The 13,973-nt window shown below is 32.3% G+C and overlaps 1 protein-coding gene across 3 annotated transcripts; it reads right to left on the bottom strand.

The window, feature by feature from the left end:
- Positions 1-3,584: 3,584 nt before the first annotated feature.
- LOC18051198 lies at positions 3,585-6,325 on the bottom strand. Of its 3 annotated transcripts, XR_002907180.1 has the most exons (3): positions 5,909-6,325; positions 4,008-5,218; positions 3,585-3,905 (listed from the first exon to the last, which is right to left on the bottom strand). XR_002907180.1 is itself a non-coding variant. In XM_006446562.2 (2 exons), the coding sequence occupies exons 1-2, from the start codon at positions 5,969-5,971 to the stop codon at positions 4,118-4,120; spliced, it is 1,161 nt and encodes a 386-aa protein (XP_006446625.1). In that variant the 5' UTR covers positions 5,972-6,325; the 3' UTR covers positions 3,585-4,117. The 3 variants fall into 3 exon arrangements, 2 of the variants coding, with proteins under 2 accessions (XP_006446625.1, XP_024047110.1); XM_006446562.2 differs by having other exon boundaries at positions 3,585-5,215; XM_024191342.1 differs by having other exon boundaries at positions 3,585-5,218.
- Between the last annotated feature and the right edge of the window lie 7,648 nt (positions 6,326-13,973).

Consider the following 13,973-nt stretch of genomic DNA (forward strand, 5'->3'; position numbering starts at 1 on the left):
CTGCAGAGCATTTTAAATATGATTCTTCATTGCATTTCAACTGACCATATTTTGTTGATTTGATGGGATTTTATTTTTCTCACAGGATTTTGAAATTCAGTTAGCTTAGACGGCTTTCAAGTGCAGGTAACACGAGAGCAGTTGAGATAGAAATTTTCAGCATCGCGACTTTTAAACAATATACATGGAAAAAAAAAAAATATATATATATATATATATAGTAAAATAGTAAAGGGAATATATGTTTTTCTTCAAACATAACTTTTAAATTATAGTTATACGTGATTAGCAAATAATTTAGAGTTGTAACTTAAAAATCACTAACTGTGTAGCATTCCATCTTTCAATCCTGTCGAATGGGGGAACCCTCTAGGTACACCCCTGTGATTTGGGTTAGGTACGCTACAAGATGGCAATATTGAACTAAGCCATAGTTTAGAAAATCCAAAATTTGTTGGTTACAACTTTTTTTTTTTTTTTTTTTTTTATCATTTAGGATTTAGGGTTGTTTGACGAAAAATTTAGAAATGTATCAAAAAGTTGAAGGTTTTTAACAGAGAATTTAGGCTACAACCTCAATGGTGGTTTTATGTCCACTTGAGCCCCCATGGAGCTCGTGATAAAATCCCCTTCTGTTTCATTGTAGATAAGCTATATATCTAGAGTCGGTAAAAAAAGCTTGGGCCGTCCCAGCCCAGGCCCGTCCGCGGATCTAAAGCCCAGTCTGCATGAATTAGGCTTGAATATGAGTGAAAAAATACAAAACCCGTATAAACTCGGCCTGCTTGAGGGCTTAATATTTTTTTATGTTAATATTTTCTATTTATTATATTGTCTTACTAATATTTTATATATTATTTTATTATGAACTATTATTCTATTATACACTGAATAATTATCTTTAGTTTAATTTTTTTTACTTAAAATTTTATTTCAAAATAAATGAAAAGCCCAAGCCCAAGTCCGACCCTTTTAAATTTGTATGGATTTTTAAAAGACTTAAGCATATTCTCGATCACTTAGTCCTGGGCTTGAAAAAATTCGGCCCAAGCCTTAATTTGCCAAACCCTATATGTATCTCTCTCTATATGTCAAGGTAAAAAGTACTGTTATTTACTCTGAATTCTGGTCCCGAAAGGTAAAACGCACCGTTTGATTTGGTTTCATTTGCTTTCCAGTTTTTCTTACCAAATCAAACGGTGCATTTTAGCTTTCGGGGAGTAAATTTAGGGCCAAAATTCAGGGTAAATAGTTTTTCCCCAAGGTAAAAGGCTCATCTTTAATTGACGTAAAATTTTGAACTATACTGTACAGACCTCTATAAATTTAACTGTACACGCGGCTTAACTATTTGAGTCCTTTGGTTTCTAAAATTGTCTATCGAATTCTTTCTGAAAAGAGTGAAAATAATAATAATAATGATAATAATAATAATAATCGTCCTGTCATTATTTTTTTTTTAAGAAAAAGGTCCACGCGTCGTAGAAGAGAAGAAGATGTTTCGAGAAATATTTAATTTGTCAATTTAGTACATAGTGTATATAAGAGGATAATAAGAAGACATGGGACTCAAAAAACCAAGTCAATTTGTCAATCTTTAGACGGTGACCACGCACGAACTTGTCAACCATGCGAGCGCCTATCAGCCCCGCCCAGCCATGTACTTTTGCCAATTAATAACTTGCAAATTTAATCGCTGGGAAGGCTGATAACTAAACATTCAACGAATCGTATTACATATGGCTTCGCATGGTTTTAAAATTTTTTTAATCTGTTTTAAAGGCCAGGAGACTAGTGTAGCATACAATCATGTTGATTGGTTCAAAATAAGCACTTTTACAGGAGACTCTCTCATCAGAATTTTGCCTTTATGGTCAGGTTGTTGAAGCTGAAAGGAAGTGAAAAGAAAAAGAGAGAAAAAAAAAAAAAAAAAACAAGTACCGAGTCCAAGCGAATAGGAATAAATTGCACCGATTTTGCTATTGATTAGCATTATCTAGTCTCACTTTTTTGGTATTTTGCCGGTAAAAAGGTTCCAGGAAGTATAAAGTAGCTGTGTAGGTCGCGAAGAATATTAATTAGAATACAAGGATACTGTAAGTTCAGCTAACATAAAGCCGACTTAGAAAGATTAATAGGTTTGTGTATTTGGCCATTCATGTTGTGACAAAACATATTAAAAAAGTCGGTTGTTCGGAGGGTTTATTTAAAAAAGTTCAGCTTTTGGGTCGAGTTGATTCTTTTTAAAACAATACAATTATACTTACTTATGTCACTGTTTGATTAATATACTAAATTATGTCGTGTAACTTGAAGAAATGTTAAAGAATCATGTCACTAGGTAAGTGGCAACCCATTAAAGTATTCACGAAATTTGTTTCTAAGTTTTAATAGAGGTAGATATCTTTTCGTATATGTGTAAGAGTAAGATATCTTTTTGTATATATATATATATATATATATTGATGCATAAAAAAGTATATAATGTCAATATCAGGTCTCTTTTAAGCAAAAACCAACAACTTACATTTACATTTACCTTATGTTTGGGTAGAAATGAAGTTGAATACTTTGTTGTATACTAAGGTAAATTTTGTCATCTAGGCAGAAAGAAAGTCTAAAATGCTCCTGGTGTATATATATCTGCTTATTAGATTTTTACCACCACATACTCTTTCAGTGATTGGGAGGTAAAATCTTATGGAAGGGCTTATTGAGAAATTTGGGTGAAGCTGGCCCTCCGAAGAGAGAAATTCTGGACAAAGAATCAAGAAGCATATGAAGTTAGGGTTTCAGCCAGCTAAATTGAGTTGGCATTTCTAGACACTTCTTTAGATTCTGGAATCACAATGTCAAATCGTTCAACTACTTACTTGTCAATCTAAGTAGGCTTGCCTTGAGGGTTACATTTGAACTTGATTCATTCTATAATGCCACTTCTTTTAGTGTCAAAAACTGCTGCCAAAAAAAAAAAAAATGCTTCCATTGGTTCCACGGGCACCTCAGAAAATTGAACAGTAACATGAAAATAAAAATATTGGAAGAGCTGTGGCATATACAACATGACTCGGATTCCATTTTGCTCATTTAGACAGCAGGACCACTAAATTTGACAAATACAAGGCCAAGATTTGCAGCAATAAAAGGCCAAGCAGCACGTGTCGACAGCTTCTCTGATGATAAATTTCATACGAAAGATGGTGACAGCAAAAAATTGACTCCCACTGAAGCAGCTGCAGCACCAGGCAACACAACGCAACAATGGACAGTTTAAAAGATAAGAACAAATTCAATCGTTTTGATACTTTAAACTTATTAGGTGGATGGTGGGCAAATGTTATAAATCCTCAACATCAAAGTTGGATACAACAAAAGGAAATTGTGTGATCCACTCTGAGGAGAATCCATGAATCTGTTAATTTGATTTAAAAAAAAAAAAAAAATTGCCCCATCCTTGTTCTGAGAATAGAAGTAAACAAATATTCACTCAATCATTAAGGATTTAGACAGAAAGAAGACAGGGAGACCTAAAAAACTCGATTTTAAAAAGTTGAATAATGCTAATTACAGTATCTGCAATCGGGTGGAGAAAGAATAAATCAACACTATTGAGTAAGAAAGAATAAATCAACACTATTGATTAAGACTCGGAAGAATGTACAAATGGATGACAAGTTTAGGCAACACAAATTGTAAGAAGACTAGATGATTAAAATTAGTCTAAGCATGCAAAATTCCCGTCGTACAAAAGGCCGCTGGGAATGTCGTTCTGCACTTTATCATTTGGGGATGGATTATGCCATATTGACAAGATGTTGTATATGTAAAAGCTTGCCAAAATCATGAAAGCTGCTTTCATCATCACAACAAGCTCTCTCTCCACTTGCAAGATCTGATATACCTCCCTAAAAGAAAACAAAAATATACACAGAATTCCCCCTCAAAATCCAAGTTCCCATCAACGCTCTGTAAAGAATGACATAGATTTTGTTGGCTATAAGGTATACCTGTATCAAAACCACAACCATCACCATCAATTATCCGATAAAGCCCATTCAGGTGTAGAACACAATCAGCATCTACAACATTTACAATCACAGCACCTATCCTCATAACGTCAGCCACCTTCTCTCTTGCAGTTGCCAGGCAAGAGATACTTGTACTTCTCGGAGTTGTTCAACAAATATGCAGGAAGATGAACTGCTGAATAAGAATGAGGTACAGGACCCATCTTTCCAATGATCTCCTTAAATGTGTATTCCTCAGGCAGCATGTCAAATAGGTCAGCTCCTTTGCATATTACATCCTGAATTCTTTTGGGGTTCAAGTAATGAGAGAACCTCACCCGGTCATAGTGGCTGTAAGCCTTCATCTTGAATATGAAATCCCTTATATGGCGGAAGCAAAAGCTACAATGCCATCCCGCATCCGAGAAAAGAAGATCAGTTTGACGATAGTGAGCATATCTAGTCTTACCCCTCTTATACTGGTGAACTGAAGCTCTCCAACTGTTATTATCAACAAAATACTCAAACGAGTACAAGTAGTTCCTCAGCTGAAGATGGAGGATAGACGGAATGTCATCACACCACCTCAACAGATTAATTGTGTGGGCACTAGGTATCTCATCAACATCAGACATTATCAACAAGTCATCATCTTCTATACCCGCTATTCTAAGAAGCTGATCCAGTGCAACTCTCTGATATGCCTCCTCAACAAATGGATTTTCACCTTTCTTAAATCTTCCCCCAATCATCCCATAAGTCAGACGAGGCTCCACAAATTTAAATTTATGCCGATTGCTGGCAAAGAACAATGGCTTGGGTAAGCCAGTAAATGTCGAGTTCGACTCAAGAAGTACAAACTGTGTTATGAAAGGATACAACTCCTTCCATCGAATTGTGAGAATGTCTTCTTCAGTACTGAACAACACAGCATCAAAGACTCGTCTGGGGGACTCCCGAATTCCCCACCCGTGAAGCTTGCAAAGTCTTTCCATTGTCACATTCTCATGGTAATAATGAGGGATCTTGATGAAGGGCTTTGGAGGAGATTCCCATAACGGTCTGAGGAAATAGCTAATCTTCTGACCATGCAAATAGATTCCAAAGATGAATACTGGGATAAACACAAACACGAAAAACAAGGTCTTCAAATCAAACCCACGCAACATACACCGAAGCCTCGACATTGTCAGCCCCACACGAGATGCCTGCTGCAAAAAATCACAAACTTCATAACATACCCGATTACACACATGTAAACTCATGCCAAAAACGCGCACACACATGCACAACTTCCAATAAAGCTATTAAAATGTTAAAAGAAAAAAATGATATAACAACAATCATGCATAATCAACAAAGTTTAAGGTCAAAAAGTCTAAAGCAAGTTGAATTTCACAAAATCAATTCCACCAGCCAAAATGATACACATGCTCAATATATATGCTAATTATTGCATTTACATCAAAACTGAGAATACTACATTCCCTTTCTTAAAATTAGCCACAAAAAGAAAAACTGAAAAAAGGGGGGGACAACTTTTCTATGGTCAAATTAATTCCTAATGCAATATCAATTGAACCTAGAAACTTAAATTATCAACAATTGGGTATGCAGAACCTACAACTCCAAATTCAAAATCCTAAAAACCTTGACTTTTCAATCAAATAGAAACCAAACACAAAACACAAATTTTTATTTCTTCTCCAGTTCTGTTCGTTCATTCACACAATTTCATACAAAAATTTAGCAGAGAACCACACCAAAAAAAAATAATAAAAATTAAATTAGATTAAATCGATTTCTTCCATAATCTACAAAACAATAAATCAAAACCAAAAGGACCCCACAAGGAAAACTTTCAAAAAAAATAAATAAATAGATAAAAAAATAAAAAGTACCTGACCACAAACATCTTCACAAATATCATCAGTCTTCTTAGAACTATAGTACCCATCAGTCATGATTAGAAAAACAAAAAAAAAAATTTAATTAATTAACCCAAATCAATAATTAATCTCCGAGATCGTTTCGTTCATCGCCCAGATCAGCATCAGCCCGCGCCAAAAGCTTAATGACCAAATTTTCTCTCTCAAAAATCTGGCAAAGAAACCCTTCCCTCGCTCGCACCAACGATCTTAAAATGCACTCTCTCTCTCTCTCTCTCCCCCCTTCCAACGCTGCTCCTAATTATAGCCGTTTGGTAGTTTTTTTTTTTTTTTTTCCCCGAACTTATTTTTCTTCTTTTTCTTTTTTTTAATCTCTTCAAAAGTTTCAATTCTTATTAAACTTTTCCCCTCTCTCTCTCTTACACGGCTTGAGTTTTTTTGTTTTAGATTGTCACGCACTTTATTATTTTTTTATCTCCGCCTTTGATTTTGTCGTGCTAGATCCGACGGCCGAAATCGGTAACACGTGGACCTAGGGAATTTTTGCGGAGACAAATCGTATACAAATGGGAGCCGTCTCGCGTGTGGATTTTTGGATTTTTTTTTTTTCACTAGAATTGCGTTAAAATTTTTAAACATGGTAAATATCCTTTCAGAATCTATCTGGATATTACCAGAAGGGGGTTGACATGTTGACCCTTTGAGGGGAGATTCAAAAGGGTGTTTTGGACTTTGCTTGTGTTATCGAATTAGCGTACATGGTTTTTTCCGGAGTTAATTGTTTCGCATCTCCCCATGTTTGACCTGGTCAACCCTTTCACTGTTTTTATTAGCTCAGTAAAACAATAAAACCTAATTAATTAAATTAATTAATTGAAAAGGAATATATATATGTATAGGATATATATATTCTCAAACTTTACCTTAATGTATATGTAGATTCCAATACATAAAAGAATAAGCAAATTGATTTTAATTTAAACTGTCACGGTTAACATTTTGTGTGGGACTCTTTTGATATTCTTTTCTGCAAAATAGATTTCACAATCTCATAAATTTCGAAAAATTGAGTTAGAAGTATGTTCAATATTTCTGAACAAACTAAAAATACTAACAAAGGTATTTTTATGTCCTTTTTTAAAATATTAATTGTTTTTGTGTTTGTGAAGCAAAAAGCAATTAGCTTAACAATAAAGCCCTTTTTGTTAAGACGGTTTTAAATTGGTAAGAATTTGGGAATACTTTTGTTGGAAAGTTTCCGCGTATAAAAGGAGACAATCTTTTTATTGAAGGGTATGATATAGAGACAATTAAAAGAGAGAATAAAGATAATATAAATTAGAACACATTACATTAGGAAAAAGATAATGTTACAAATTCAATTTCCACCGAAGGAATTACATATCTCTCTACCTAAGTTAGGTTATACCAATCCAAAATCAATAGTTTAGTATATGTCACATTTGCTGCTTGTTAAACAACTAGAAAGTCATAGAAAACTACTTTTAAATTAATTGTAAGTTATATGTAATATAGTATAATAGTTTCAAAACCAGTTGATTTTACTTTATCTATACTCTGTCTTTGAAGCACATCAACAGGCCTTACAGTTAGAGAAACAATTTAATCGGCGTACTAGTTACTCAAACTTTTTAGGATCTCGAAATGTTGTTTGTAATAATTCAAACCCGACTTGCTAATTCTACAATTTCACTCCTCCAAATGAAGCTAGTAAAACTAGTGAAAGTGGTCAAAGCAGCAAGAGCCAGTCCCCGAGTTCGGGATTATGCTATTTTAGTTGCAGGGAAAATGAACACTAGATGCCAAAGCGTGAAAAAGTAAGAAAGTGTGGTAAAAACTTATTCGTAGGCACAAAAGAAAGTGAAGAGCACCATGAGGAAGAAACCGGCGACTCTACTGAGGAGTCAACTTTCGATACTAGTGGCAGTGCACAATTAATTCATTAAAGATTTTTGTGATAGCGGCCTAATGTTGATAGTAAATTGAATATTCTTTATTTCTAGACAAGTAATCGCGTTAAAATAATTTTCAGGTTACTTGTACAATTAGGGAAAAAGTACGACGGTGGTCGGAAATCAGGAAATGATAACTTTGCAAATGTCTTATCTTAAACCCTCCTCATTAAATGCTAATCATTTGGAATATGATAACTTTGCAGATGCCTTATCTTTAAACATTCCTCGTTAGATGCTAATAATTTGAAATATCACTCATAATGCTCTTAGTTTTCTTTGTTCTTCTATTGATTTCAAACATGTAATATTGTAATCCAGTTGAAGTGTAGTGTTTGGTCAAAATTAAGCGATGTGATAATAACATGTTTATTGATCGTGTCAATACCGTGTAACAAACCTAGCCCATTTATAATTTGTCACTCGCTTAAAACATGTTAATAATTTTTAAAAATAAGTATTTGACATATTCTTACTATATGTTCTCTAACATTATCTGCAATACCTTAATTGATTTTAGCCCCAACGTAATGATTTTTTTTTTTTTTGAAGTGTGGAAAATTTACCATAATTTTAATTGTGTAAAAAATGAGTTCGTGAATCAGCGCTCAAAATCGAACGAAATACAAATTACAAATTAATGGGCGATACAGATGTAAATCGTTCAATAATTATATCATTTTAGCCCCATTCAACATCAATCATGTCTAATTGGCAGGTCATTTCAAAAATTGGTATCCGTAATTCTAATTTATTCTTATTATTTTATTTCTTATTTGGTTAATTTGGATTTACGCCAGTCTTCTTCATAGAGATAATCGCGTCTTTCAATTGTAATATAATTCTTGTAGCTATATTAATCCCAATTATTAGCTCATTTTATTGGCTCATCGCATGTGGATAAAATACCAAAATGTTTTAGCCTCATAAGAATGAAAGTCTTTGTTATTCACATTTCAACACTTTGATAATTTTTACATTCATTGAATAATTGTGTCGTCACTTTCAATAGACAATTAGTACCTTCGGTAAGGTTACTTTACACAAAAAAAGGGGGGGCATAGAGATAATAATAAAAAAAATTATTTGTAGCGATTTCTAATTTTTAAATAAAACAGACAGCATTTTTATAAGAAATATATAATCATTTTCAAAATACACACACGTTCTATACAAATTGAATGCACAAAAACCGAGTGATTGTCTCATAAATGATATAAATTATAAATCATAAGTGGTAAGTGATGAACAACATTTAAATTTTTGAATCAAGGTATTATTATATATCTCTCAAATAATTAATGTCACGCAGCATGCGTTGAGTCCATTTCAGTATCGAATATAATTATTCTTTTTTCTTTCTTTTACGTGATCTTATTAGACAACAAATAAAAATAAGATTAATGGGATTGGTTACTAGTTTATTTTATCATCTTAATATGATGAGGTGATTATATGATGATAGCCACGTGTATAAAAAAAAAAACCCAATATTTGTTGACTTTGTTGTGAAAAGAAAGACACGGCTTCAATTTATTGTAAAAATAAAGTGATGGGTAAGATGAAGGGATTTTTTCTAAGACTCAAAATTGGAGATGCCTAAGAAAAGTCAGAAATGTTCTCTTGTAAAACCAGCACATAACGAGGCCACGTGTCTCATAAATAAACACTCTCCATTGGTTTAGAGAGAGTGATTGTTGACTCTCATTCGGAACACGAGTCGTGTCTCTGTCTCTCTGTCTTTTCGTCTTTCTTTTTTCTTTTAATGCTCCGAAAGTCTCGCCACTTTCTCCATATTTTGTTTGTACCACTTAACGCCACCCTATACTTGATGTAGATTCTTTAGTTCTTTGTAGTTATCTAAACCCATTTGATATATTTTTAGATGTAGATCTTCTTAGTTTGTAACGCATTCTCTATTATAGTGTTTGTGTTTTCTAGTGAATTGAAAATTTATTTGTGTATTGATGAAATCTTTATGTATAGGTGCATTTATTATGCTCTAAAAATAAGAAAAGAAGAGGGTGTTAACTCGTACCATCATATCATGTCTTATTTATGTTGTGTCAAATTTGAACAAACACATATACTACTCATTTATTAATGGCGTCAAAGCATAAAAAATATAAGTACGTCTCATTCGTTAATCGTGTTGACTCGTTTAACATATTTAACACAAAAAATAAAAATTAATTTAAAAATAATAAAATGTCAATATGATTCTTAAAAATAGGTCATGTGTAAGTTAATTCGACATAAATATGACATTAATACGTTCATAACGCAATCTGAATATGACACGAATAATTAATTTAGTGTTTAGTATATATACATTAGTTAAATATTTTAATAATATTACCACGGGTTAATTGATATTCATCTCATAAGCATGTAATCATGTTGAGGTAGGTCGACACGGATACAATACAGTTATTTATCGTGTCATATAATGTCAATTCATTTATTAATTGTGTCAATATTTGTCAACGAGAATATGAAAAAATTATGTCGTATCTGCATCATGTAATCGTGTCATATCACATTTTATTTATCAGCTACGAAAAGATATCATATTTATTGGCTACAGTTTTTTTGTTTGTATAGCATACAGAGTAATGAAGCTTCTATTCATGCCATAAAATGAGTTATCATATGGGAAACACTAAATCTAAATCCGATATGAATAGTAAAATAGATTATATAAACCCAACCCATTTTATAATTATACATATCAATACCGATTCAAATCTCTCAGATTATACCACCTAGGTATAGTGGTAACCGGTTAAGATTAATTTAGCATAGTCACATACTTAAAAAAGTATAATGGAATCTCAACGGATTATCAAACAATAATTAATGATAGAAATTTCAAAAAATAAAATTTTGAAAACGGAAAAAAAAAAAGAAGAAGATTTTAAAAGCACAAGCACGAGGTACGGGAATATAGAATTAAACTAGAATAGGATAGGATACGACAGTTGGATACATATAATTGTCGCAGTAAGAATAACACAACACTATCTATGGATTATCGATAGGCACCAAACAAAAAAATGCATTAAAAAAAATGCAAAAAAAAAGAAAAAAAAACAGAAGCAATTTCCTCGAAGTTTCAATTAATTAACTAATGATGGTGAGAAACTTCCTTGTTTTATCTTTTTCTTTGTTTTTATCATTGCCGGAAATGGAATTCACTGAAAAGCATATTCTTTTTTTTTTTTTTAGGGTAAGATAAATGCTGCATTACATGTGTGTTGTTTATTTTGCCAACCCCACCTTTCTACTTTTTCATTTTATAGAAGATTTTTTCCTACCTTTTTTTTTTATTAAGTACTTCGAATTTTTTTTTTAAAAAAAATTATTGATTGTGCATAGATGATGATCTGGTTAACCATTTTAAATATTATGATACAACGTAATTGTGCTTTTTTCTTGTAAGTTTGATGCTTTTTTTCTTGTTACATACCTACATTATCTGCCATGTTTAGCCAACTATGTAAGCCTAGCATGGCCGGATAAAGAATACACAAATCTTACAAAATTAAAAAAAAAATATATATAGATATTTTAAATTTTATTAAAAATTTAATCAATTTATAATATTTTATTTTATAGACGGAGCTTTATACTAAAATCCAAAAAAAAAAAGTAAAAATTTTAAAAAAAATTATTTTAATTACTTCCTAAAAGGCATCTTTATTTTTGTAAGGGTACATACGTTGCTCGTAATTTTGCCGCGCCCATCTTTAAAAAGAATGTATGCACAATGACTTACATGTCAAATTGTATGGACCTTTTCAATTATTTTACCTAAAATCTGGCAAAATTGGAAGTTAGGGTCCAAAGGTTCTCTGTCCTCAATCCTATAAATTTTTTATTAAACGCACCTCTATTAATTGTTTGCCACTCATGGGTAGGCATAGCAAATAAGCACTAGTCCAATTATTGACTTCGGTTAGGCAGTCCAATGGGCAATGGGACTTTAATTGCCCATTAAATTAGTAATGATTGACATGTTTGATAAAGTCACAAACGAATTAGTTTGTTTTGTCGACATGTTTTTTTTTTGTAGTTAGATTGATACTTTCACCTAAGTTTTAAGTTCAAAATTGAAAATTTTTCTCATGGACCACAATTGCAGTAATGGCGTGTTTGTGTTAATTGGAGTTGATTAGAATCGAAATAGAGAACGCGACTTTGAAAAATTGTTTACTTTAGTTGTAGGAATCATAATCGAATGAGTTGTATTGCAATTAGCATGTTTACTTTGTCTTGAAATCGATATAAATTGTTACAAGTGGTTAAAATGACCTTAATTGATCATTATCTTTATTTATTATAATAATTGTGATAATTATTGTTATTATTATTATTTACAATAATAATAACAATAATCTTTATTTATTTTTAATTTTCACCGAGGGTGTAATTGTCAATTCCCTTCTCAATTCTCATTCCCACCTCCTTGGGATCTCTCTTCCTCTTTTCAAAATTGGTAGGTTGGTTCCCATTCTCTTTCCTTATTTTAGAAGTAAATAATTTAGTGAATCTCGTACCCTCATTTTCATTCGCATTTCTAATTAATAAACAGAGTATAATGTATTCAAACATAATGTCCACAAATCAATTACCTCCCTCACGTACGTGCTCAGTTTGAAGACCACAAATTAATTAGAAATAATCTTGTAAGTAGGTGTGAGAGAATGATTCTTAAAATATCTCCCAAAAAACCTAATTAGTAGTTACTGGTGGGTTGACCTTGACCTTTTGAAATAACAAAAATAATGAATCTTAAACGTTGTCATTACATATAAAAGCACATGATTATCCTATTAATTTAAAGACCTAGCTTTAGATGACACAATCACTGGTTGTTTATTATTATTATTATGCATCTTTATTCGTGAGGGGTATATTTTTCAAAGAGATTGGACCACACTACATGCATTTTTCCAAACTACAAATTGGCCTTTGTTTCAATTTCTTTTGTTCCTTTTAAAGAATGCTTTATATCTATTAATACAATAAAAAGGAGACAATGGCCAATCAACAAATCACAAGTTCTCAAAGGTTATTGGTAAGAGCTTTAGATGGGAAGTGACCTGCCCTAGACTAGTAAGTGGCTTTTTGGGTGGATTTGGGCCCATTTCAAAAATAAAAACTTAAGGATCAAGAACGCATGTATGAAGTCAAAAGTGAACAAGATCTTGCTAGTGTGTTAGTCGTTATAAATAGTATCAGAACCATTCACAACCCGAAGTGTTAAAGATGGTCATCACCAATGAGGATATTTGACCTTAAAAGAGGGTAGATTGTGATACCCCATGATGCTTGTGAAGGACGTTGGCTATTAGCTTATAAGGAGTGACTAATAAAAGACCTTTTGGGTGGATTGGACCTCTATCAAGAACAAAAATGCAATAGTGAATGACACATGCGTGAAGATCAAAGCAAACAAAATCTTGCTAGCGAGAAGTCGTTGTAGGCGACAAATGGGTCAGTCAATGAAGGTTAGATTGATGGTGTCCATCATCGTTACTCGCTATCATCAATAACAAACAATGATAATATGAGATGATATTGTAAATAAGACAATGATTGGTTATATTCTTGAAAATTTTATTGATAATGCGTGTTGAGAGATGAACTATTGTGTTTCCATGAGGATAATGGAGATGAGAGGGGAAAAAACTATTTCTTTTTTCTAATTTACCAATTTAAGGGTATATTTGTCTTCTTGTTGATATTAACGTGTTACGGTGATTTATATGTTGTGGATGTAAACAAAAAATTGTTTCCATAATTATATAAAATAGTAAATAAGAAAGAGTGTAAGACAATAAATTGAATTTTTACGATGCATGTGAGCAGCAAATACATGTATTATGAATATCTTGCACATAAGAAAAAGCACGAGACTCTCAGTGAAACCTAACAATCGCAATAGACAAAAGCAAGGGTAGGGAAATGTAATTTTAGTGTTAATAATAATAATACTTTTATCTTTGTTGTCACGTTGAATGGGCCAATGGGGGAATATACAATTTGCATAATAAGGTTGTAATGTGTAGAATATATGTGAGAGTGTCATAATGTTGAAG

The sequence above is a fragment of the Citrus clementina genome, unplaced genomic scaffold, assembly GCF_000493195.1.
Source record: "Citrus clementina cultivar Clemenules unplaced genomic scaffold, Citrus_clementina_v1.0 scaffold_2, whole genome shotgun sequence".
NCBI classification, from domain to species: domain Eukaryota; kingdom Viridiplantae; phylum Streptophyta; class Magnoliopsida; order Sapindales; family Rutaceae; genus Citrus; species Citrus x clementina.